Source organism: Corvus moneduloides, chromosome 6 (genome assembly GCF_009650955.1).
Source record: "Corvus moneduloides isolate bCorMon1 chromosome 6, bCorMon1.pri, whole genome shotgun sequence".
Classification (NCBI taxonomy): domain Eukaryota; kingdom Metazoa; phylum Chordata; class Aves; order Passeriformes; family Corvidae; genus Corvus; species Corvus moneduloides.
The window spans coordinates 34,883,619-34,909,580 of NC_045481.1; the positions used below are offsets into that span (position 1 = coordinate 34,883,619).

The 25,962-nt window shown below is 43.3% G+C and overlaps 1 protein-coding gene across 7 annotated transcripts in view; it reads left to right on the plus strand.

Moving 5' to 3' along the window:
- Nucleotides 1-25,962, plus strand: part of SMOC1 (SPARC related modular calcium binding 1) — a 155,872-nt gene that overhangs the window by 22,860 nt on the left and 107,050 nt on the right. The window contains exon 1 of one of the 7 annotated variants that reach the window (XM_032113595.1): nt 1,829-2,047. The exons of the other annotated variants lie outside the window; for them this stretch is intronic. Coding sequence (XP_031969486.1) covers nt 1,943-2,047 — 105 coding nt within the window. The 5' untranslated portion in view covers nt 1,829-1,942. Of the gene's footprint in view, nt 1-1,828; nt 2,048-25,962 lie in introns of those variants that run through there. 7 annotated transcript variants of the gene reach the window in all.

Below are 25,962 nucleotides of genomic sequence, written 5' to 3' on the forward strand. Positions count from 1 at the left end.
ATCTTCCCTTCAAGGTCTCTCTGCTCATGTCATGTGGAATGGCACAAGTTCAGGTGTGGATCAGAGAGACTTTGAAATGGAAAATCAGAGGATACCACAGGCCATACTGGAGAAGAGCTGGCAAAGCTTAGAACCAGGCTAGTGGAGTGGCGAGGGTTAGGACTAAGGTAGGCTTGTATGGGGTACTGTGTTTGGAGTCCTAGAGAAATCTGCAAGCCAAGAATAAAGAATACTGGCAGAGCTCCATGTGAGTAACAAACGGCTTATCCTGTCTAGGCTAATGACAAAATGGTACATATTGGCATTTAATTTTTTTTTTTTTTTTAAGGAAAAGAAAGATTAAAGCAACCGCTATACCTAAACACTCTGCTTTGCTCTGATACGATGCCAGAATTAACATGACTTCTACTGTGTAACAAGGTTCTTTGTGTGGGCGTAGCAGCCCCTCCCCATACCTAGCGGATACACTCTAGGGAATTTTTGCAAGTGCGAGTATTGCCTGTTGGAAGGTCACTGAGTAAAGAAAGCTAATACATTGTATGAAAAAATGTCACGTTTTGTGTGTTTCCCTAAGACCACCACAAAAGAGTCCTACATAAAGGTTATTATCACTATTACATGCACAGCAATGACCCCCCCATGCATATTACTCTGCAATATGTTGAGCCTCTGCCCTGCCCTCCATCAAACTCAAGATGGTACTTTCAAAATTAAGGACTTGATGTAAATGTCAGCCAGTCTAGTTCACAAGATATCCCCACCACTCAGTCCCTCTGCCAGGTAGAGGGCTTGGCATTACTCTCTGCCTCCAATGCTCAGGGTCTACAGCTTGCTGCCATTACAATGCCATGGTACTGCTCCCTCTTCAGACATGCCTGTAGAGACTGGGCCTTGCTGGTAGATGTAGCTCTGTTTTCTCCTCTTCTCCTGCTTCTGCTCCACAGCTGCACTAACTCACCTGTTGTGTGACGACGCTCATTTTCTACCCAAACTTCCCATTACTTGGTGCCTGGTGCTTGGACGAACTGGGACCCATGTGCAGTCTCTAAGGGCTTGTCATCTCAAGAGGAACTAAACTTGAACTTGGGATGGTTTCCCAGGTGCAAGGTGTGTATTACCAAAGACCCCAAACACATCACCTGCACGAGGTCTGCAGGATTACCTGGGCAATGCAAAGCAGTGAGTTGGGGGCTAGGTCTGCAGCTGGGAACGCAGAGGAAGATCTTCAGGGAGGGGTAGACTCTGTGGCTGTGGGTCAGCCATGTCCCGAGTGTCGACATGGAGGTGGCACGACGACCTGCACTCCCTGAGACACGAGCTTACTCCTATAGCAGCCTTGGCCCCAGAGCGCAGGACCGAATGAACACGGTTTGTGGACCATGAGATGATTTCCTTTGCCAAATTTACTTGCTCGCTAACCCGACCCGGCTGCACGGCTCAGCTGTCACTGCCCCCGCCCGGGGCTCGGGCCGTGTATGCCCGGCAGAGCTTTGAGGCGGCGGCACAGCCCGGCAGCCCCGCGGGGAGTGCCGGCCGCGCTGGCTGGCCATCTCCCGCGGCCTCGCACACGTCCGGCCGCCGGGAGCCCCAAGCGCCGCCGGGAGCTCCAGGTGCCGCGGGCACGGGGACGGCGCCCACCCCGGGCCCTGCGCCGCGCCGCCCGAGGCCAACCTGCGCCGCCCGCCGTCCGCCCGGCGGGGGGGCGGGGCGAGAGGCGGCGCGGCTCCGGCATTGGCCGCGGCCCGCGGCGGCCGCACGGCGATAGGCGCACGGCGCGGTCAGTGCCGGCCGGCCCCGCCCCGCCGCGGCTTTATAACGGGCATCCCCATGGCCGAGGCGGGGAACCTCCTGCGGCGGGACCGGCGCTGCCGCTCCGCCCGACGCTCTGCCGCCCGGGAGAGCCGCCTCCGGTGGCTGCAGAGCCGCGCCGCCCCGAGGGACGATGGTGCCGCGGGCCTGGCGCGGAGCGGGGGCTCGCCCGTTCCTGCTGGCGCTGCTGCTGGTGCATCTGGCGCCGGGTCGCAGCCACCGAGCCACGGGGCCCCGGGTAAGTGAGCTGCCGCCCCGGCGCGGCAGGTTGCCGTGCCCTGCCGTGCCCCGGCCCGCCGCCCCCGCGCCCTGTCAGCGCCGCAGGTGGAGCCCCGGCTGCCGGGCAGAGACCCTGGCCCCGCTCCCCCCGGGCGCGGACCCTCGCAAGGGCCTCCCCGCTCGCATATTAAAAGCCGGGTATCGGCTGCATGCGAGAAGTTCATACACCGGTATTAACTTGTTGGTATTTATTGCAGAAAAACACGGGAGCGGGAGGTTGGAAGGCTGTGTTTTTATATTACTCGGCTTGGATTTAATGTAGCCCCTGTTCCCAGCACATAGCTTTAGGACTTTTCTTTTTTTATGTTCCTGAGCAGGGATTAAATGAATCCCTGTAATAAAGCTAGATGCCTTCAGCCCAGGCTTCTCCCTGTAGGAGTCTAGCTCTGTTTTTTTTAATCTGACAGTGTTTGACTCTTACTGGGGCTGTTCATTTCACTTACCAAACTATTACATTGCTCTGGGGGAGAACACAACATTTTTCTAAATATGGTTGTCCCAGTGAGTGAGTGTTACCACTGCAGCACCACTACGGAGTAGCGTGACAGTTTTCAATTATAAAGCTGCAAAACAGTAGCTGTTCTTCAGCCAATGCTGCAATGAAAGCACAGCTCTGGGTAAGTGGAAAAACTTATCTCTCTGCAGGCATGTTGGATGCATTGGCCGTGTGCATTCTTGACCCAGCAGTCTAAAATGCTATGAAGTGTAGTACCTAATTAACTTAGCCCATAGTTAGGCAAGACCAGGAGTCTTTGAAATCCCTACTCAGCCCAAGTATAACAACAAGAGACTTTAGTGAAATGTTGTTTTTTTTTTTTTCCTAATGGAAGTGTTTGACCATGATGGCTATTAAATGCTTCTCAGAGCTATGGAAAGTGTACAACTGGCTGCACTGATGTTGTTGTATTCAGCTGTGCTATGTAGCCTCTTTTATGGCCAGATGTGTAACAGCAACTGTTAGTTCTGATCTCACCAGTTCTTAGTCAGAACTGGTGTGTGCCATAAATTACTGGCGACCTGCTTTAAAAGATCAACCAACACAGAGGTTTTTATGCATATATCTTTATTACCTGATATCAAGCATAAACCTCAAAACTGGAGTGATTCCACATAGAGAGGAGCTTTAAAGGTGATAAGTAAGAGTCTGGCTGGATGACTAGCACTTTCATCAGCACCAGTATCTAACTGCTTTAATGAAGCACAATTGAAACAACAAAATAAAAAAATCCTGATGGTAGTGCATAATTATTCAATGAGCCTGTATACCAAACAGTTTTCCTATATACCATTTTTTGTACTGTACTTTACAAGGCAGTTTAATTGCTCCCTGTGCTGTGTTGTCTTGGAGTGGGAGCTACTTCAGGAGAGTGGAAAACCAAATACAAAGGACTACTGATTTACTTTTTGCTTGAAGTAAGTAAACTGACTTGGCTATTTCTTCCTTCATGGCTGGAGAGAATATCAACTGTGAGCACTAACATCTACAGTTCTGTAGGAGGATGTCCCTTAAAGTTTTAACTTAGTGTTTTAACTTATGAGCTCTTAAATGGAAAGCTGTATATTTCCAGTATGTCCAGCTCATGAAATCTGCCTTTTTGCACCTCAAAGTGTCATAATTAAGTGCACGTGAAGGTGAGGAGTTTGGTTTACTTGGTTGCAACCAGGTTGATTGATATAAGCCCCTGAGCTTCATCTCTTGCAGTGATTAGACATTGCCAGTAAAGTTGTCATTGCCAGTAAAGGTGCCATACTTTCAATTCCAATAAAAATAAAAATACTTTATTATTAATTTCTTAGACAATGACTACCAGGTTACACCAGTATGTATTTCTCATGTGGGCTTGCGATCAAGAGTGTATTCCTGTCAGGAAATCTCCCTGGGCGGGTGTCCAGTGTTGCAGTTCTGGGGGTCTAATCTTGTAGGTGTTCAATTGCTAGGTGCGGTACCTGCTCTTTCACACTCCTTTCTGTATGGTGAGCACTAGAACTACAGTATTTTCAAGCTGAAATGCTTTTAAAGGTGAACAACAGTTTTTAGTCCTACTCAGTGAATTCAAATGAATTCAAAAGCAATAATGCTTGAATCAAGTCCTAGATCTTCCTCCTTGCATTTCCCTTGCTACTGTAGTGTTCTAAGATAGGCAGCCAGCTCTGTTACTCAATACATAAGCAGAAGAGAATGGCATGCTACTGTTTGCAGAAAATGTTGAAAAACTAGAGGTATTGAAGAGAAATAGGCATATCTACATCTCTTGTGCCAATAATGGATGAAACTTTCAGATGAAGTGAGTTCAGGATAATTACTTGAATACCAAGGTAAATTATAAGTGCAGCTAGTACCTACAGGTCTGTTGAGGAACTTCTGGCTCTCAAAAGATGTATGAAGCTTGCTGTTTCTTGTTACAGTGAAACTATGAGCAGTGATGTGAATTCCTTAGGCTTGGTGTCAGTGACTTGTAGGAAACATCTGGCTCTTGCATATATGCTGTTGCCCAATGACAGTTAATAACAACTGTCCCAAGTGGAGCACCATAGGAAGTCTAATATCTTGTCCTAGAAATAACTTGGAAGCCCAAGGCTGCTGTGTGACTTGTTTCCTCAGCTGACAGACTCTAGTAAAGCTTCTGCTGCGTTAAACAATCACCTGGTCACTTCTACTTCTGTAGCTCAAAAGAGCATTGTGGGACTGTACTTGAAAAATGTCTGTTAGAAGGATGCTACCTTCTGGAAAAAGATAATCAGGCTTTATTTTCTATTCATATTATCTTCTTGTGTGCCTCTTTGCCGGCATGAGATCTGAGGTGTGTGACAAGCCAGGTCTTGCTGTTTCCCCCCTCCTTGATCCCAAAGCAATAGATGGGGAGCTTGACCGGGCTGGCTCTTGCATCTCCTACTGTGTGGTGCATTTAAGCAGTATTCTTTCATAGCAGATTGTGCCACTAAGCTCTGTTTTCCTCCATCTGGATAATTAAGTGTGACCTTTGTTTTTTCTAGTTCAGAGAGAGATCTGTGTCGGCCCTCTGCTATCAGTATAACTGATAGCAGTTATCAGTATAACTCCTGACCATTATGAACGTTATCCATTTATGGCAGAGAGCTGTTGGTGACAGTAATGACAGATACGAGCACAGAGAAATGGTGAATGCTTGCAGGAGGCCCAGAATGCGCTGCAGCAGTCAAAAGCTGTCCTAGCAACAGGCTTGGATTTCTGGAAGACTGGGCACCTGTGCCCCTCCAGTGACTTCAGAGGACTAAAAGATGGTAGGGGAGGACAGGGTATCACTATAATTTTCTTCATAGTTCCATGCATGGAAACATGTCATATCTTCCCTTGAAAGGCATGCTGGGGGAAGACCTTACAGTTCAGTGCTGTTACAAAGAAAGGTAGTAAATAGTAAAATTGTGAAGCTACCAACAGATTCCAGTGCATAAATTGGAGTGCTGCAGAGCATTGGGAATTTCCTGCTGCAGTTGGCTACTAGTTAGAACACCAAATAAGAATCTTGATTAAAAAAATGCTGAAAAGGCTCCTGCAGCTTTGTTGGTAGGTTTTCAATGACTGAATTTTGTTTCTTGGTTTGAACTTAGTCACCACTGTGCATTGCAAGGGTCTACACCAATAATTAGCAACTGAAGCACTTTAATGCTTTTAGATTTCTTTACCATTGGGGAGATTCATTTAATGAAGAAACAAGTACCCAAAGGCAAGTCTTTAGAAAAGAGATAGGACAGATTTGTTACTCTACGGCAAACAGCTTTTGGTTACAGATACCCTGTTTTGGTTGGCTGAGGGATGTTTTTTACCTAAGTGGAAACTCTGGAGCTATACTGCTTATTTCTATTTCTCCTTGCTCCTGTTTAGACCTTTAATGTTAGCTAAATTCATTTATGTGTACTAAAGAAACTGCTGTGACTTGTGTTTTTTAAACAGTGTGCAACTGTGGTGAAGAACAGGATTAATTCTTGTGCAGAGAAGTATTAAAACATTATGTTCCTATTGGAACAGTGGGCCCTGTTCTAAACAGAAAAATGCTGTAGGATTTGACTTGCTCTGTGTAGTCTTAGAGTTGGTGTTTTAACTGCCTGAACTTCAGAGTTGGCTACAAGAACTTTTCCACTCATGTTAATAAACTATGCTGTTAATGAAAGATTTCTGGCCAGCAAAAGATTAGATACAGAAAGAGAAACTGCTCATGTATTTTTTCTGGTGGTGGCAGCAAGCTCTGTAGCTGGTGGAACACCTACAATGATAACCTCTTGGACTAATTTTCCAGTTTCTAGCTCTAGTCATGTGCTAAGGTAATCTTCACAGTGCAGAGCAGATGCTCTCTTGGCTTCTTTCATTTCCAGATGGCCTGAAGCAATTGGTAAGATGACTGTAAACTCATTTCAGTAGTATAGTAGCTCTGAAATATTAATACTGCTATTTAAATATCTTAGATGTTCTTATCCTGCCATCTCAAACTAATTGCGACATTACTATGTCAAAAAAACCCCAAACAAACAAAACCCCATTTGTCTCTTACTTGGCCGGTGAATCCCAGTTCTTCTGGTGCTGGCACATCTGACAGTGCAGTTAAGTGTTACACAATAAGCTTTATGCTAACATTAAAAGCTAAACGTGGAAGCAATACAGGTGGAACTGAAGCTGATCCGTGAAGGCTGCTGTGCTGACTGCCATACTTAAGCATCCTGTGAGACAGTGTGGTGGCTTCCTGTCAGAGTCCCCTGGCAGCTGCCACGAGGTCTCTGGTGCTGATGCACCATCCAGGGACTTTGTGGCACAGCAGACCTTGAGCCAAGCTTGGTGTGCAGTGGGAGTAGTTTACTGCTTTGGTCCTCAAGTGACGTTCTGGCAGAGTAGCAGCTGTTGTGACTTCAACTGTGAAGCTTACGAGCTTAAGTGCTGTCATTGCATTGGTAGGACTCTAAGCTTCCTATGCTCATTTGTGAGAGGCTCTTCTGTTTGTGAAGTTCTTGCTCTAACAGTGAAGGCTGCCACTGATGTGGTATATCCATTCCATGCTGGAGCTTTCTGGATGAGGAGGGAGGTCAGTGTGAGATTTGGTTATGCAGAGAAACTACCAGGATGTCATGGAACTGGTAGGTAACTGTCTGCCTCTTCTGACTGGCTCACGTGAGCAGTTACAACTTGTGTTCAGCAGCTTATATGTGAACCATGTGAAGCTTTCTGTGTGTGAAGACTTTACTGCCTGTAGGTATGAGAGTATAAGGAGTATTCTGGCACCAAAACCCTAACTGAGAATGCAGCTCTGTGCGCCTTTTTTTTTTTTTTTTTTTTTTTTTTTTTTTTTTTTGTGGTGAGGGGAGGAGGGATTGTAGCTTTAAGAGAATAACAACAGGAAAGCATAGCTAATCACACCAGGGTGTAAAGTTTTATTCAGGACAGTGAAAACCACCCACCATACAAAAGAGTTCTTTGTATATGGCCTCAAGTAGGCTATCAGCAGCTCTTCAGCCTGAGAGCAGCTTCCCCAGGATAAGGCCTTCCCTTGAAACCAGCCTCATGCCTCCTATCCTCGATGATTTTTCTCTTTATTAAGGTAGGTTCCTAATGCAATGTAGGCTCCTGTGGGATGCTGCAGTAACAATATAGATGGTGTTAGCAATATTCATGGGCATTATAAAAGGGTCATCTGCTTGTTTGGTGAAGGAAACATTGCCTCATATAGTGGGCCTGTCGTCTGACCAATGCTATTTATTAAAAACTTGAGGTGACAATTATGGTTGTTATGCTTCCCTACAAGAACTGCTCCAAGGGAAGCCGGTGCTATCTGAGTAGAAGGCCTTCATGCCTTCATGGAAGTGCAGCCCCTACAGTGTTGCAAGTGATGATGGAGCAGACCTGCTTTGGCTTATGAAGGGATTCACTCTAGTCTGTGTGGCACTTTTAGGGTAGTCTGAAGATTGGCCTGAGCCTGACTGGATGATGCCAAGGTGACAGTAGCAGCCTGGAGTAATACCCTTGGTGGAAAGCTGTCCTGTCTCTCTCACTGGAGATATTCAAGAACCATCTGGATGTAACCCTGTGCCATGTGCTCCAAGATGACCCTGCTTGAGCAGGGAGGTGGGACCAGATGACCCACTGTGGTCCCTTTCAACCTGAGCCACTCTGTAATTGTCAGATGCTTCTGTTGTGTGTCTGTGCTTAGAGCAGTGGCCTAGAAGGCCCCGTAAGCCTCCAGCTGCCTGGACTGTCAAACTCTTTGCTGGTGGTCTCCCAGCTGTAGCTGCTCAGAAGGATATGCCTGCATGTTGGGTTTGTGCATTTTTGCCTCCCACTGGCTTGTGGCTGGGCCAGCTGCTTTTGAGGGCTCACTGACAGAGGTTTTCATTTGGAGTGGCACGTAGCTATGCAGTGGGCAAGTGAGTGGTAGGTGTGAAATGAGAGCAAACTTAAGTACCTCCCCCCAAGGTCTGTGCCTAGAGATAGGAAAATAACACTAGTTACTATAGTAACAGAGGCTGCATCATTAAAGGTTGGCTCAGGGTTTTGGCAAGTAGAGTCTGGCAGCAAAGCCTAGACAAGCAACCCACCAGCGCTGCTGGCAGACTCTGCACGCAGGTGGAGGAAGTCATACAGAAACTGGTGTGTGTAGGCAGATAACTTGTTCTGCCATGGGCACCTAGACTCCCCTCTTGGGCTGGAGCTGGAGTTCTGTTGCCTCTGGATGAAGTAGATGAATGAATGTGAGCAGGACATCATACCTGAGTAACTGCCACAGAGGACCATACTGCTCACTGCTTGAGTATAGACCCAGAACATGTGCCAGAGTTCTGTAAACTGGGTTGCCTTGCCCCATGCACTCTGACTTGAAGTGGCTAAGGGGAAAGCAGCAGACTGTTTGCATGCAACATTCCTTCTCTGCAAGGCATAGACTATTGAGATTCTATTCTGTGAATCTATTGAGATTGGCTTGGTAGGCTGCATGGCGGCCCTTGTCAATCTGAAGTTAAATTTGATTCACTGCTGTAAGAGCATTGGCCTGATATAATTTTTCTCTATTCTGAGTCTCATGACTAACTGAAAGAATGTAATTTTATCCTATTCAGACTGGAAGAAGTGTGCTCTTTCTGTGCCACTGAGCTGTTGCTTAAAGCTGGGGTTGAGGGGGTGGTAAAAGTGAGGGCTTTCTCATGGGAGAGCCTCTGATAAAAAGAATCATAGTAAATGGAAGGGAAGGTGTGTAGGGATGAGAAAGATGGGGAAGTAGGACAGATGAAATAACTTGTTTTTCTAAGGTTTTTCTTGGCCACTGGTCCAGTTAATGATAGTTGGAATCATATCCAGAGAGAAGTGCTGATCCTCAAGTAGGGAGGAGAGGTTCCAAACACTTAGTGGGCAGATTCTGTTTCAGAGTTTCTCTTGGCCACCAGTCCTCTGTAACCATTACTTGGGTCACAGACTAGAAGGAATGTGGAAAATGTTGTCCATCCCTGTTCTCTCCTCTGTTCCATGACTGAGAATTATCACTTGAATTGCACAGGGAAGCCATATTCTGCCTTCTGATGAACAAAGTCCACTAACTTAGCTGCTGTATGTAGGCTTATGATGCATGGAATGGTGCCTGTTCTGTAATTTCATGGAGTCCAGAGTCGTTGGTTGACAACTTTTTCATCGGTTTACAGAGAACCCAAAATATAATCCTTAGTTGTAATTCTTATACTTTAGGGTTTGACACTCCAGCAAATGAAAACAATCCAATACAGCCTTAATGTAAAGGTAACTGTCTCAGATTCTATGGCTATTGTGGGTTGCACAAGAAGCAGCATGACCATGTATGGTATGGAGGGGGAGTGAACTGGGAATCAAAGAGATAAGGAAGCATCCTTAGGTGAAAACACCTGGTAGAGGTAGTGGTATCCTTTAATGTCCAGATGTACACTATCTCTAGATCTTGCTTCTGTGTGTACCGTATACATGCTAGTCAGAAACATGTAGTATGGTAATCTTTTGTTGCAGCATGGACTCCCTTGAGTCGCATGAAGATTAAAGAACCTACTCTAGCTAGTACATCAAACCACTTCCCTTCCCACTTCTTTGAAGCAGATTTATATGCATTCTACACTTGGGCTTAAACAAATACATGGTGGAACTAGGTGCAAGTTAAGAACTAAAAAGCCAGAAGCTCTTGGGTGTAATTTCCAAGTGGAGGATATTAAATGAGTTGGAGTTTGTGGATACTAGCCAGATAAAGAGGTTTCTGCCTGAGCCAAGAAGCTGCTTCTGATTTGGGTCTAGTTACCATACAGAATGGTGGTAACTCTTGTTGGCTTCTGCCTGGAGTTTTGCATTTGGCTTATTCCTTTGCCCTTAGAAGTGAGCAGACAAGTGTTGCAAAAGAAGATAAGCTGTGTGCAAAATTAGCTTTTAAAAATGTGTACGCATCTGGAACACTAGAGGATTATCAGCTCCAAACTTGTAGGGAAATGGGAGTTTTAATGTGTATGCTTCTCAGGCTCAGTGGAAGCAAATTACTTTTAACAGAAATCTGTGAGACTGGTATGTGTAAAATGAACAGGGGTGTTAATGCAATGGTTTTTTTTCTCCACTGTTTTCTTTTGCTCCACAGTTCTAGAGATTGGCTTGACTTATTTCCCTTTCTGTGTCTTAACCTCAAAATATGTAAATCTAGAAGAACTTTATCCACCTTTTAGAATTGAAAACAATACCAGTATCTACAGCCAAGGCTTTGGAGCTCTGTCAGGTAAGGGATTGGGGGTTAAATCCTGCTGTTGTAGTAAACCTTCCTGCTGTTGTAGTAAACCGTGGCCAGTTGGATTCTCAGTGCTGCTGCTGGTGGTGTTACTTGACCTCAGTTAGCTGCAATGCATCTGAAATATTACTGGAAATTAGGCTAGATGCAGAAATCTGTCTGACTAGAGCTTTACCATAACTTCTGAAAGTGCTTGCTATGGGATAGGATTTCTTAAATGCACTGGACACATGTAGAAGTCCAGGGGTTTAGTTTTTTGCTGTAAGAGAATGGTGCTTCTCACTGCTGTACCTGAAGGCTTCAGGTTATTCTAGAGATACTATCCTGCAGCTTTGTAGGTAAAAATCTGAAGTGATGGCCAAGTGACACTGCTTATCTGGATAGGTGATACCTTATTCCACCAGTAGGTATTTCAGTGGTGGCTGCTGGCTGTGCTACCTGTCTCATGCTTTCCTTAAAGGGGGTGAACACTGAAGAATTTTGCTGTGATTTTTTTATCAGGGTTGCTACAGTAGCATTCCTCTGACTTTTTCAGTGTCTATGGGCTGTCTTTCCTTCTTTATTATTGCATAAGTACAGAGAGTATTTTTATGAGCAGGAATCGTACCCCTAGGCCTAGGCTTGAAAGTCAAAGCTGTCTTCTATGGGCTTTAGCTTGTTAGGTGCTCTGTAGAGCCAGGGATGTTCTGCTTCATAGTCAGGATGTTCTCTGAGTGGCAGTAACTGCTCTTGCACTCCCTTTACTTTCCCAGTTTAAGCTTGAACTGTAGAAAGAGTAGTAGGTGCAATTTCTACAGACTTTTACAAAATGGACATTATTTGCTGCTGGTGGCATATTAATGATTGTTAAATCCATTGTCTAGAAGGGGAAGTATGTCAGCCCACTTTTCTTTTTTTTTTTTTTTTTTTTTTTTTTGGGTGCTCATCTTCAGGAGCTCCCAGGGAACTGAGTGTTCTCTTCACAGTGAACTCCAAAAGTGCTTTATGCTCCAATTTGGTGGTGGTTTTCTTTTTTTCTTTTTCCAAATTAAGGACTCTTTCATTGAGGTAGTGTAGTTGGCTCTGAAGTAATCTGGATGTTACTGTTGTAGCTGTTGAAGACTTAAGTTTTCCAAGGCTGTCAGGTTTTGTCCTCTCCTCAGTTCCTCTGATGTAACAAATGGGTTGGTAGAAAAAAAAACGTGTTCTGTTGTGCTTGAGCTGTTACCTAAGCTACTACCCTTCTTAAAACTTGAAAAGTTGTTGAAATCTAACTGTTGGAGCTCTCCTGAACTTCCTAGCTCACCTATCAGTTATGCATACCCTGGAAAATCAGGATTACATTTAAGGTGGCTGATAGAGCTGTAAATAACTGGACAAGTTAAACATTTGCCATTTTGTTACTAAAATAGGGTGTCTCTTAAGGGTGAATAAGACAGGGTCTGGAAAGCAATCAGTGTGAAACCTTGGCTTTTCTTGTCTTCATCTTCAGTTCTGAGACTATATAAATTTCAGGATTTTTATTGTCAGCAATAGATACCAAAGGGAGTTCCAAACTAGCTGGATTGTGAAGAGAAGTTAAGCTTTTCTTTACCATGAAAGTGCTTCTTCACCTGAAGCACTTTGGCAGCAGTATTGGAGCTGAAACTAGCTGTTGCTCATTAGCATACTGCAGTGTATGTTTTGCAGATTTCTAATCTGGATTTGAAAGCACCCATAGGACAAAGCATCCTAACTCATCTGCACTGTTTTGTAGAATCTGTCAGTGTGTAAACAGGTACGATGTGTCGCTGTTAGCTTTTATCCTAGGAGGATGAAGCTATCCTGGTTTGTGTGTATGTGGTTCTTGCATGAAAGTAATTAAAAAAAAAAAGTCAGTCCAAACTTCCAAATCAGGTTTTGCCTGTATAATTAACTTAAGAAAAATGCAGTGTATCTTCTAGAACACTTTTTTGGTGCTGAAACTGGAACTGAGTTGGAGGAAAAAAAATTACCACACTTGAGTAAATTTAAGCGTTCCTAACACCTGTCCCTCAACATTTCTGGATTTGGCCCAATTGTATGACAAGTACATTTTGAGCCCAAAGATTTGAGAATCGGATCTAGCTTGAATAGCTGGTGTCAGAAGCAAACTAGGTTTTTAAGTTTCCTGTCAGAAATCTAAGAATTTACCTAAAAGTTTTCAAGTTTTGCTTCTAGTTCTGTTGGCAAACAAAGCTAAAAATGCTTCAGCAGTTGTTTTACATAATCGAAAGACTTTTCCCCTGGCCTCTGCTTAAGTCCCAGAATCGGGAAGAGTTCAGTGGTAGAACCTCATGCAATTTGAAGAGAAAGATTTGATAAAAATAATCAAGCAACAGTGTGCTCTCCAGTGAATGACAGTCCCAAATAGAAAGTTTAACTTCAGCTCTCTGAAAGTTTTTCTCTGTAGCAAAGAATACAGAGTTACAAAGGCATATCTAGTTTTTCCCCCTATGTCTAGAAAAGGTAGGTATCTTACCATAGTAACTGTTCTTTCTCTTAAACTTCGTATCTTCTCAGGTATCCTATGCAACTCTTTGCTCTTTATTGCTTTTGTTAAGGAAATTCCCACATCTGACCTTAAGTGGTAGGCCTCTACTATAACTACTTCCAAGTTAGCCTCCCCACTAATAGTGTCACCTACAGAATAGCTATAGGTGAAAAGCTTATGACTAGCTTTTCCTTTGTCTAGAATCCTGTCAAAATCTGCTTCATTTCCTCTAAGATACATACTCTCTGGGTGTGCCTCTGTTCAGGCAGGACAGCCAGAGTGGGAGAACAATTCTGAACTTGGTAGTTTTTGCTGAACTCTGCCTGAAGCCTTCCTCCTGGTAAAGGTGTGTCCAATTTCAGGAATTCATGCTTTTCTTTGGAATCACTGGGGCAAGTAAATCAAGTTAAACTGCACATATATATTCCACTTGACATGTTTTCCTTCAGTTGGTTCAGCATTGATAAATCCACTTGTAAAGATATAACCAGCCTTTCAGGGCAACGATTAAGTGCTGCATGTCAGAGCAAAAGCTGAAGATGACTTTCACTTCTTTCCTTGTCTTCACCTTGCATGAAACTGTGGAGAATAGAAGCACTTGTATTCAGGAAGTGCCAGAAGGCTGATTCTAGACGTGATGAGGTCACCTGAGATTAAGAGGACAAAATAGGGTGTTATCTTTGGCTTGTCTCTGGTTAGTATTTATTAGAAAGCAAACTTAGGGATTACCACAAACAGCCTAAGCCAAGCATGTCAGTTCTTCAGTGTATGGTACACTGATGTTCACGCATATCCATGCATTTCCTAAGGCAACCAATTAGGATCAAATGAGAAGAGATAATCTTGTTAAATCTCATGCCAGTGTTCAGATGGGTAGAACTGTACTTATCTAAAATTGCTTTAGTGGGACTTGGTAGTGGCTTTTGTTTCACTAGCAGATGTTGATGTAAAAATACAAGACTCTCTTGGCATCTGTTTTATTGTGAGGTGATTGACACCAGTGCTAGGCATTGTTTACACAAAACATCTGAATGTAGTCACAACTGGATTCAACAAGATACTAACTGAAGACGTTTATAGATGCTGACATTGATGAAGCTTGTTTAGCTGATGACCTCTACTAAATTGCAATCAGGATTTAATGGATTTGAATAAAGGAAACGTCTTAAAATAGGCAAGGGACAGAGTTTGAGGAAGTATTTCTTACCCAAAGAGCAGCGAGTACTTTTTTTACTTTCCCCAGCTCCAGCCTTGCTTTTTCTGATAAAGCAGCTGCTGCAGTATCAACTCTAAATGAAACTCATATCAAGCTGCTGCCCTGGTTTCCTATTTATCTTGAGCACTTGGCTTAGAGCTTCACATCCCTGAAATGAAAGAAAAGCACCAGGAAGTTTCCCCTTACTTTAGGGACTGACATGCCTCTATCTTGGGTATTCTTTGGGGAGGAAGTTGATGGTACCTGGTGACATCTTGTTCTCAGTTGGGGATTATTAGAATGTACAGCTGACTCTTGGGAAATCTTTCTAGATATAGGGCAACATCTATGTTAAATCTAGTGCTGTGTGCAGAGTCTGCTCGGCTTGAACAGTTTTAGTTGGACCTACTGCTTTCAGACAGTAGCTTGATTTTGTAGGAGGCTTCCCTTCAAATGTGATTGCTGTTTGGGGAAAGTTTTTGTGGAAATTGAGTAAGATTAGAAAGTCATCCCACTTTAAAGCTCAAATGGCACTGATTCAACAAACACGACTAGATACTAAAGAGACAATTGTGAAGGGCTGAATGAATATCTGGCAAGTGTCTGTCTCAGTTGAAGCTTGGACTCCACTTCAGTTATTGCAATATAAGCTCTTCGGCTAGAAAAGGTCAACAGTTTTAGAAAGACCGGATAGCTCAGAATCTCCGAGTTGGTGTCAGACAATGACAAAATTAAACACAACTGTAATTAATCACTTGCTTTCACTTAATTCCCCATTCCTTCCCTTGGCTTATTTACTGGTTTATTCACTTATGCCAGGGAAAGCTGCCTTTCTAGATTTCAGACCATCCATGTATTTCTTAAGCCTCACTTACGCTACAGTATCTCTAATGACAAGCAAGCTGGCACCAAGTTATCCACAGGACCAAACAGCATGGCCTGTTCTTGACTGGAGTGTGAGGATTGTGCCTAGAATCTGGAAACTGGAAATGTTTCTGATTTTGTCCTTGCTTGTGTGGTTGGTTGACCTTGCCCAGCTGCCAGACTCCTCCTCACTTCTTCGCATGCTCCAGCATGGGTTTTTCTTAGAGACTGAAATCTGCTCCATCTAAGCCACTGCAGTAATTCACAAACACTTCATTGATCTTACACTTTAATGCACTAATGAAACTCTATTACTTTACTTGCATTGCATGCTTCCTTTTGGCAGGCTATTGTGGAAAGTACAAGCTTTGAGTAAAATTCAGTAATTTTATTAAAAAAAAAATCTATCCTAGCTATACAAGTACCACTGCCTGAGCTAAGATTGTTCGCAATTAAGTGCAACAGGCAACAAGTTTAGTTGGGTACTCTCAAGCTGTAACAGCCTTCTGTTTCCAGGCTGTTTTTCTGCCCATAATCATTTATGCTGCATCCGTTCTGTGGTCTGTGTTTCCAGGCTCATGTCTGGACATGTTTTCTGATCCCTGGCTCTCTGTTGAACATGTTGTTTTGGCCTGCTGTGAGCTACAGCCTGACAACTGCTGTGTCTGGACTGACAGATTTTGTCTGCTGGTTGTATGGCTGGAGCTGGATTTAGTCACTTGTCTTGGTGTCAAGGCTGGACGAAGAACAGCTACTGGAGGTGGTCTAGACAGCTCTAGCCTCTTGGTTGAAGTGCTGACATATTGTGGAAGTGGAGCAGCTTTTAGAGTGTAGAGCTCTCATTATGATACTGCAGCTCCTGATAGCCAGCCCGTGCTGGCTGTAGGGATGGACCATACTGAAAATGGGCTCTTCGTTTCTACTGACTTAGCACCTCTAGTTATCAGGCAATTTAAAACACTTGGAAGTGCTTCAGGAGTTCCTTTTGTGCTACATACTAGTGAATTAAGTAAAGTTAACTTTTGAAATAGCTTCTAAAAGCACAGTAATTAAAAAATCCTTGGCTGCTTGCAGCTGTTATCTTTTGGAGACTGGACACTCAGCTTAGTGATAGTAGGTACATTTCTCCTGTTTCAGAAACCCAGCTTCTTCACTGTTCTCAAAGAGTAGTTTATTAACTCATCCCACCATCCGCATGCTTGTACATCACTGGATCAGAGATGTTGGTTCAGTGATAGCACCTGGTATTTGTCTCTAAGGAAGAGGTGATGGTGTGACTTATGAACACTTAAGTGCACCAGCTGCAGTCTGGAAGTGCTACTATGAACTTTAATGCTGTCTGATTATAAAACCCCCATGAAAAAAGGATTTACAGCTCTGAGGTTCTGCTGCAAGTTAAAGATAAAGATAAAACACTGCTTTCCTTTCCTGTACTCCTAGGCACTATACTGACCTAGCTATGCCTCTTACCCTCTGTTCAGAGAGTTCCCAGGTTTTTTTCTGTTTGTAATACAAAGTTCTTCATTCTGTCTCCTTAGAGAAAGCAGAACTTGTGTGTACTCACCACGAGTTGATAGCTGATAATAGGAACAAATGTTAATGTCTACTAAAATCACAGTGGACCCCTAGTCCACCCAGATTTATGTTAGAAGTTGCAGTATTCTGTTATGATGTTCCAGTCAAGTGTTACATGCATGAGAAGTAACTTTACTTCCAAGGAAGTGTAAGACAAACTATTTCTGCAGCCCTTTGGAGTAGGCTAAGGCTCTGTATAGAACTTGTTGAATAGAGAGGATTTATCCCCCCACACCCCCCCAAATAGGGTCTATGTCTCAAAGCAATAGTAGATTATTTCTTTGCTGATGTGAGACTAGTTAAGTGTGTCTGGGCTAGCTTTAGTTGAAGACTCTACTTTCATGATAGGCACACTTTGCTGGTGTCCTGTGCTGGTGGAACTTCCTATCTGCCCTGCACCTAGAGTAAGTGTAATTGAGCACAGGGCTATCTACAAGAGTTTATCTGCTAAAAGAAAACTATCCATCTCCCCAGCAGAGATCCGGGGTGACTCATATGTCCCAACCTTGGAATTATAACTTGGCATTATAATTAGTTTTATCCTGCCCCTGATTTGGAAGCTTTCCCTGCAAAGCTAGTATAGTGGTTGGTGGGTAGATCCAGACCGTTTACGTGTACTTTTGGACTCTGCAAGGATGCCCACCTTTGCCAACAACTGTACACACACACCTGTGATCTGATAAGGGTATTGCTTGGACTTCATGAAGTTGGGTTAATGACCTGGAGGTGCTTTGAACTGGCATGCCTGGTCATTTTGTACTTCCCCTTAGTGAACTGCACAGTGTGATTGTATCACACTGGTTATGACACTGCTGTGTGCTGCCCTGGGCAAGCTGGTTTCAAACTGAATGTGGAGCAGTACTTGAGGGTATGATGTGGCTCCTCAGAACATGGAAGAGTTATCCACAGTGCACTAGGAACTGAATTTTCAAGAGGTGTTGGTGGATGGCTTTGGCCCTATATATACCCTGAAATGTCTTTGTCTGAATAGGGAAAGGAAACTTAGCCCTCAGGCGTGATGGACTAGATCTAGCCTAGCTAGGGCATACTGTTAATTGAGGCTCTTAACATCTACATTATCTCTGCTATTAAGTCCTATGGCCAGCCCATGCAAGGCTCTTGACAGCTGCTTTTTATTTTTCATTGTCAAATATTTAAGTACTTCCTTGAAATAGAATAGTGAGATGATTCTGGTGAGTGCAGGGCTTCTCTGTTCAGCTCTTGCTTGTTAAATGTGAATACAGGATTGTCAGTTGCCTTCAGTTCTTCTTGTTTAGGTTTGCAGCATGGGAAAGTGGAAATCTGTCATGGGTGTCCATAAACACAGTGTGTTAAAACATTGTCTGCAAGTGTGAACAAGGCCCTTGATGGGAATGAGGGAAGTAGAGCTGGAATTTGTAGTGATGTTGAATTTAGCTCAGAAGGAAAGAAGAGGTTATTTTTGTCTGCATATGAGGCAGAGAGTGCTCAGAAATCCGTTCTGTTGTCTAAATTACCAAAGAACTTGAAAGGAGATGGCAAAAACTTGACCAATATGCACAGTGGTGTGTCAGGGTGGGAATATATGGGTTGATGTGATTTCTGGCTTCATTAGGTGATGAATTGGCTCATGTTAAGCTAAAGGCTGAAATCTTGCATGGAGGCAGTTATGATAACCATGGGGTGTTTTTCATGTGGTTCTAGGCATGAGCATCCAGTGGTGATGGGATCCTTGTGGAGAGAGAACTTCTTGTAGAGGGAGATGATAGGGAAGTCTGAGTTCCCTATAAAGCAGAGGGCCAGGTGTGTCCCTTGCCCGTAATCCTGCCCTCTCGTGGCTCTGGCTGTACAGGGAATGGCTGCCTTGTGACCCGGAGCACCAGCCTCGAGTGTGCTGCTCGGCAGGACGAGGGAGCTGGAGGGGTGTGCTGGGCACACAGCTGTGCTCTAGCGATGTAAGGAGCAACGATGGAAATCATCCAGGAAAGACTTCCCAAGTGGAATTACTAAATATTATGGGACGCTAAGTATTCCAGAAGCGAGATCTGGAGGTACTTACACCTTTTTTAGTCTGAGTATAAACCATTTCTGAGAGGAGCCCACTGCGGAAGAGTGGCAGCCTTCCCTTCTCTAAGCGCCTGGAGGTTCGAGCAAAGAATCAGATACTTTGATGATAAAATGGAAAGCTAGCCAAGGCAGAATTTCAGAATCACACAGTACCGAACTGCATCAGCAGTGTGGTAAAACCTGTTTTACTTCAAACCATAGAGATAAAATGCACACCAGTTTATTTACAGTGCCATGGAAGACTGTACAGGCTTGGGAGCTTGGAGCAGTTGGAGGTCTGTATGTGCAAGTTAGCTGCAGGTGTACTCTCCTAACCTTTAGGTTAATATGCTAAAGGAACTGCTTAGCTTTGAATGCTGTTGCCTGTGTGCCCTCTTACACTGTTCCTTGTTGTTTTGAATAATAAAACTTAGGATGTTCAGTGTTTGTGTGTCTGTAGAAGGTTAAAAGGTGTTTGGTTGCCTAACTGGCTGTCTGCACTTGCTTACTACCAAGAAGGAAAACTGGTATGTGCCATGACTTTCTGAGATCAAAACCACTTGCAAGATTCTGCCTTTACGTCTGATCTTTAAATTTACTGTGGCTTCTAGTAATGTATTAGTTCAACTTTCATTCAGCATGTTGTTGGTGAAAGTCGATTAAATGCTTTCATTCCACTTGACTAGTCTGCCTGACCAATAATATAATTAATTGACCATTTGTGCCATTTAGAGGTGTAGGCATTGGTGTGCAGCATACTGATAAGGTATCTCAGAGATGGCTTTCTTCCATGCTTAGTTATAAAGTGCTTTGAATTGGAAATTGAGCAATTACCTCTGGAAGCAACTAAAAAAGGCAAGTGGAAGTTCTAGCTAGATGATAGTACTGAATGAACAAAGATTGAGTTATGCATGTAGCTTTTGAAGACAGTTTCAAGTCCCATCTGTGTGTGCTTGTGGATTGGAGAATCTCTGTTCTGGTAATTTGCTCAAGTTGTTTTATGTTGGACAACTCCTAAATAGCTTCAACATGCTAAAAAAAAAAAAAAAAAGAGCTTAAAATGCAGTAAGACTTGTATTTTCTTTTTAGATTGTGTTCTTTGAAGTGTTGCTCCCCCAGTGTGTTGAGGGTTTGTACCAAGAATTGAAGGATTTAAATTCACTAGGCTTAGGCTCTTTACTGTTCAACAAAGTAAATCACAGGCTTGGTAAGAACTGTGTTTTAAGGGTACCTTGTCCTAATACAGTGGGTGTATAATTGCCAAAATACATGTCTGATGCTTATTTTTGATGTTCAGTGATTTTACTTCGCTACTAAGAGAATAAAGCTCTTGAATAAACTCAAGCCTACTGCAGCTTTGCATTTCTTAGTTATAAAGTATCTAAACTTAACTTGCCACATAGTACTTCTGCGCTGACAGCGCTGGATGACTGAGGAGTTAAGCAGATGCTGACTACTGCGTCAGTCTGTACAACATGGGCTTGTCCAAATAAGAAATAGGTGAAGAGAGAAACTAGTCAGGCTTCTGCTCAAGTCTGGTAACTGAATCATTCTTTACAGGTGAGAAAATCCTTTAAGGCTCTCAATCACTCTTTCAGCAGATCTTTGCTCCAATAGTTAAGTGTTGAATTGGAACTGTTCAGCTTCTGGTTTTATTATGAATACTACACTTGATTATGGTTGTGTTGCTGCATTTATCCAGTCAATCCTGTTTGATACTGAACTTGGTGGACATTCCTGTGCTGGATGGGGAAGAGTAATACTGAGATGGCAAAACACTTTCTAAAGCAGCCATGCAACTTGTGTAGCTGCTTTGAGCAGCTGGCTTGGGTGCATCTGCCAAAGCCTATAACTGCTGGTCTCTGATAAAGGTACATGCCTGAGATGTGATATTTTTAACTCTGGGCTTGTCAGCAGCTGAGTGGATTTCTTTGTGAAAGGGAATGAAGTCAACAGTACTCCTACTTGATCTTCTCTTCATACGTGAGTACACTAAGCTGGATTGTCAACAGTATATATATTCTGCCACAACTTTGTAGAGTGGGAACAATCCAAAGGAATTGCCCTGAAAGTTTTCAGGAAGAACCCATGCAAGTTGTGAGCCATCTTGAGAACTAAATGCCCATCAGTCTGGATACTTTTTCTGTTCCTGTCTGCCCCTTTTAGATTGAGAATTTGAAGGAGGTCCTTGCCTTTTTGCATGTGCTTCCCCATTGCTTGTTTTGGGGTACCTTATTCTATTTCTGCTACTAGTTAGGTGGATGACTTTATTTTTTCTTTTGCAGAGGAGCTACCTTGTGTTTCTAGACTTAGAGCTGAGAGGAAGTGCCATCACTGGAAGCAAAAACAAATTCATGCTTCACTGCTTCTCACAGTGCTTTCTATCCCACAGGTTAGTTAGGTGATAGGAAGGGACAGTGCTGGGATTTTCTGTGTTGTGCTAACCTCAAAGGGTACTCCTCTGAGATCCTAAATGGTACTTGGCTGTGCTGTAGTTGGGTTGGTGCCCTGTTTACACTTAGTTTGCCCCAAAGGTGGGAAAGAGAAGGGAGGAATGTCAAGTATCTTCAACTTGCCAGAGGATGTGATTAGGTAGCTTAAGAGGATTTTCAAGTCTTTCAAATGATGAGTAAACATGTCAAATGTGATGGAAAGCTCCAGAGTCTTACATGGATGCTCTAAGTCTCTTTGTCAAAATTGGAGCATCAGGATAGTGTTGAATTTCTAGTTTTGAGCAGACTCCTTTGATGGGGAAGGTACCACCTGTTGTTGGAGGGGCAGGCAAGCTGTTGCAGCTCAGTGAAAGAATAACTTGCCTCTCTGCTAAGGAGGATTAGTATGTTGTGGTTTTTGGGTAAGCTACTAATGAAATTATAAGTTAGTTTTATAGGAAAAACTGGCATGTTACTCTTAAGTGGAATTGGAGACTTGGATCCATGCAGGTTAATTATTGGATTTAGATTATTACATATGTAACCTCTTTAAAAGCCCAAACAAGTCAAGTAACTCCACAATAAGCATGCCACAGGCTCTCAACTGGACTCACTCTAGCTTTGGTACCGTTGCATATTTCTACCTAACCTTTGTTTGACAGATAAAAAATTGAGGACACTACATAGTGGTAATCTGTCTTGTCTGCAGTGCAACACTCATGCAGCGTAAGAGAACAGTGATAGGTTTTTGGATAACCCTCCCTATTGAAGGGATGTTGGCTGTACTGGTTAAGTTAAAGCAATAGCACTGCTTCATTCCCTGCTGTCCAGTGTTATCCACCTATTTCCTATGTTAGACATGCAGGCTGCATCAGCAAGTGCCTCCCTATAGTTCAAGCACTGCATATAAATGAAGTCACAGCTGTAATTGCTCAGAGCTAAGAGAAAAGAGCTCTGAGGTGTAAGGAGTTAACTACATGCTACACCTGACCACAGTGCTGCATTATCTACTCTTCTCTTGAGTGTGCTTTTGGTAACTATGAACATGACTGGAGGCTGAGGAAGAATAGCTTTCCATGCGTTAAATGCCCGAAGAATGGTGGTAGATTGTGCTCTCTTTTTATCTTTTCTGCTAGCTTGTTTTGTGAATTTGAGTGAGTTACCATCTCTAAAGGTTTTCACCTAGAGTGGGATAATGCCTGCCTTACAGGTATGCGTCAGAGCCCTTTTCCTAGTAAATATGCTGTAGTCCACAGATAAAAGAAGTCTTAGAAGTGCAAAACCTCTGAAGCTGCACAGCATGCGTATAAAAATCCCCATTAAACAGCTGTTTGGCAATGTCTAATGCAATTTCCAGTTAATGAGGGATGTTTTAAACTGTTTTTTATAGTCTTCTTTATTTCATAAGGGGCAGCCAAGTATGTATCCTGTTACATTTGATGGGATCCTAGTTGTTCCTGTTCCTAAGTGGGACCTCAAATTACTCTTGTTCAAGTGATGCACAGCACCTAAGAGAATTCCTGCCTGAAAGCTCAAACAAGAGCCAAGAATGTTTGGGGTGTTTTTGTGTCTGTGTTGGCTTGGGAACTGCAGAGGAGAAACTCTTCCAGTCTCATTCCTGCAGTCTGGTAAAACTTGGAGTAAGATACACTAGGGGGTCTGGTTTATCCTCACTTCAAATTTGAGAGTGGGAATGTTCTCAATAGGAAAAACTGCTCCTCCATATAATCACAAAAGCATTTCATGCTTTCTAATAAATCTGAACTTGATAAAGATGCTGATGTAAGTAAGCACAGTCCTTTGTAATTCAGAGAGAAAATGAAGATTTTTGTGCAGACAGGCTAGAAACATATGTTGGGGGGTGAAGGCCAGTGTCTGTGAGAGAACTGGAGGATTAGTATCTACTGAAGCCACTGGTGTTGGGAAAGGGAGACAGGCTTGAGGGTGCAAAGAATGAGGAAGGGAGCGTATCTGGTGCATAAGGCTTTGATTGCCTACAGGCAGTCCCACCCTGGTGCCTTGAGACTGGTTTGCAGCCTCTGAAATAGCAGTGCTTTGGAATGGAAGTGTAGATGTGTCTGTCCCTCCCTGTTTCTTCCGGAGGATGTTACTGGGAACACCATTTCCACTGCATGAGTATACAGCAATGCTTGTTCACTCAGAGGCACTGGTTAGTCAAGGGACAGGCTAACACTGTAGAACTTGCCCTTCCCCTCCACACCACAGAGCCCCAGTGCAAGGAGTAGGCTTGCTGAGTGGCAAGAGATGACTTGGCTGTCTTGTATGGATGATGCAGCTTGTAGGCTACCAGTTGATGAGTCCTGACAAGTTATTATGCCTGAGATGGCAGTAGTCTCTCACTGTTTTCTGTAATCCTCAGTTATTTTGGGCTACCTATTTATAGACATTGTGTCTGAAACAGAATTCATGCTAATTGATGTATTGATTTGCTGCAGAAGAACATGCTTGCTTTGTAAGAATTCCTGCAGAGGGGAAGAAGTTCAGAGCTAGAAGAACGATACTATCTGTGAGCTGCCTTGGCACTAGATGTGCTGTCTTCACTGCTTCTAAAACATCTCAGAAGGAAACAGGCTTATTTTTGGTCTTGTTTCCTCTTCATTGTAAAGCGCAAGAGGCTAAATCTTAAAAGATTGTGGACAAGGGCCTTGGACTGAGGCTCAAGCAGATAGAGATCACTGCTGATAAACCATATTTGGGTTGGCTAGAGATGAGTTGTTAAAAAAACCTTTGCAGTGGGCATTGTTTGGAAAACCTCGTACAGTCCTTGTAAAGATCTTCACAGTTGAATTCTGTGACTCTCTTACTGGGCTTTAATTTGACCCTTTTCTTTTCCATTTTGCCTGCTGTCCTTTAAAGTTCTGTCAGTATCTTTCCTGATGTTCAGTTTCTTTTTGCTGCAAGTTTTCTTGGCAGGTATGATACTTCTTCCTTAAATGCAGAGCTGAAGCTCCTTGCTGATGTAGGCTTGAGTACCAGGCTGGTGCCATGTATTACCACCATGTAAAACAGTTCTTAAGACAGTAAAAAGTTACAGGATTTCTCTGGTGTTTCTGCTTTATTAACAGTCTTAATTTCATTAAGAATAATGACTTAACCTTTCTCAGGCAACATTTCTCCACCCTTCTTGAGAAGAACAACTTAAGCTTAGCAAGCTGAAGAGGTCAGTGGACTTGAGAATCCCAATTTCCTGTGGTTAGGACACAGATACTCTTCCAGCACTTGAACCTAGTGCAGACAGTTTAGCAGGTGGGAGGAGTTCTAGAGGTTAGCGAATGGTTCTGCTAATGATGACCATAAGAATAAATTCTCTCACAAAGAAGCTGTTGAAAAAACCTCGAGCCGATTCCTTTATTAAAAAGGCACACAGCAACAAGAAACGTAGGGAATTGTCCCATGCAACTACCTACTGTCTTCTGACTACCAGTTTAGCTCTTTGATATCTGACTCTACAAAAATGAAAGTAACTTCTGCATTTGGATAAACACCCTTTGCATATGTGGACATTGCATAAGGGTAATAGAAATATGTAGCTGAGAAGTCAGAACACCTGTGAAGAAAGTTATTGCAGGATTTTATCAACTGCTTATTAGGTGCCTCAAAACAGACCTTTAGTGATATTTCTGCAGTGGAAGTGTGGTATATATTTGTGAGGGACAGTTTGCTGTGGCTCTAGCATCCTGTGTTTCAGTTAGTGAAACCAGACTGTGAATGCAGAAAGCAGCGTGTTCAGGATTGTGGTGCTGCTGCTTTTGATGGGCTGGTGCTGATCAAAGAGGGGAGGAGTATCTGGTTTTTGGTGCTCATGGGGAGAAGAATGACTGGCGTGAGCCTGAAAGGGGTAAATTTTATCAGAAAATACTGTTATGCTGGGGAAATGATTTTAAGTAGAAAATGGAGTGAGATGCCCAGGGACAAGGTGACAAGTCTTAAGTCAACAAGCTAGCTAGAGTGAACCTGCCAGGCAGGTCCCTAATTATGCATTGCCTGCATTAATCTGTTATGGCACAAGTCCATTCAGGTAGCTGTTGCTATGGATGTTGACTCCCTGTTTTGAGAAATCCTGGCTAAGTACTGAGAAGAAGATGAGCAGTTCCAGTATCTAGTTATGAATCTATCACGTGGCACCACCCTGAGGGGTAGTGCTACTCCAAACCAGTAAAAATCTTTCTGTCTGGACTATGTACTACTAGGGGGAAGAATTTTGTCTGAAAATGTTTGTCATGGTCTGCCTCTGCTGCTAAAGATGACTTATGCTTAAGTAGAAAAAAGATGAGGAAAGAATAGGATTAACTAGTAAGAGTGACTTGATGGGGTTGGTTTTCGTATGTACTTACTATGTACCTAATATATTTGACAAGAATTCAGGTTAATTGCTACCCGTTTAACAATATGGTCTAGGCTGTAAAACTTTGCATAGGCTAGGTGATTTGTGCATCTTCCTGTAAGAGCAATCTCCTGGTTTTGAGCTAAAAAGGAGTCTTTTGGATCTTCTTCCTTGCAGAATGCTGTTTTGGAGAAAGTACACTATTTCTG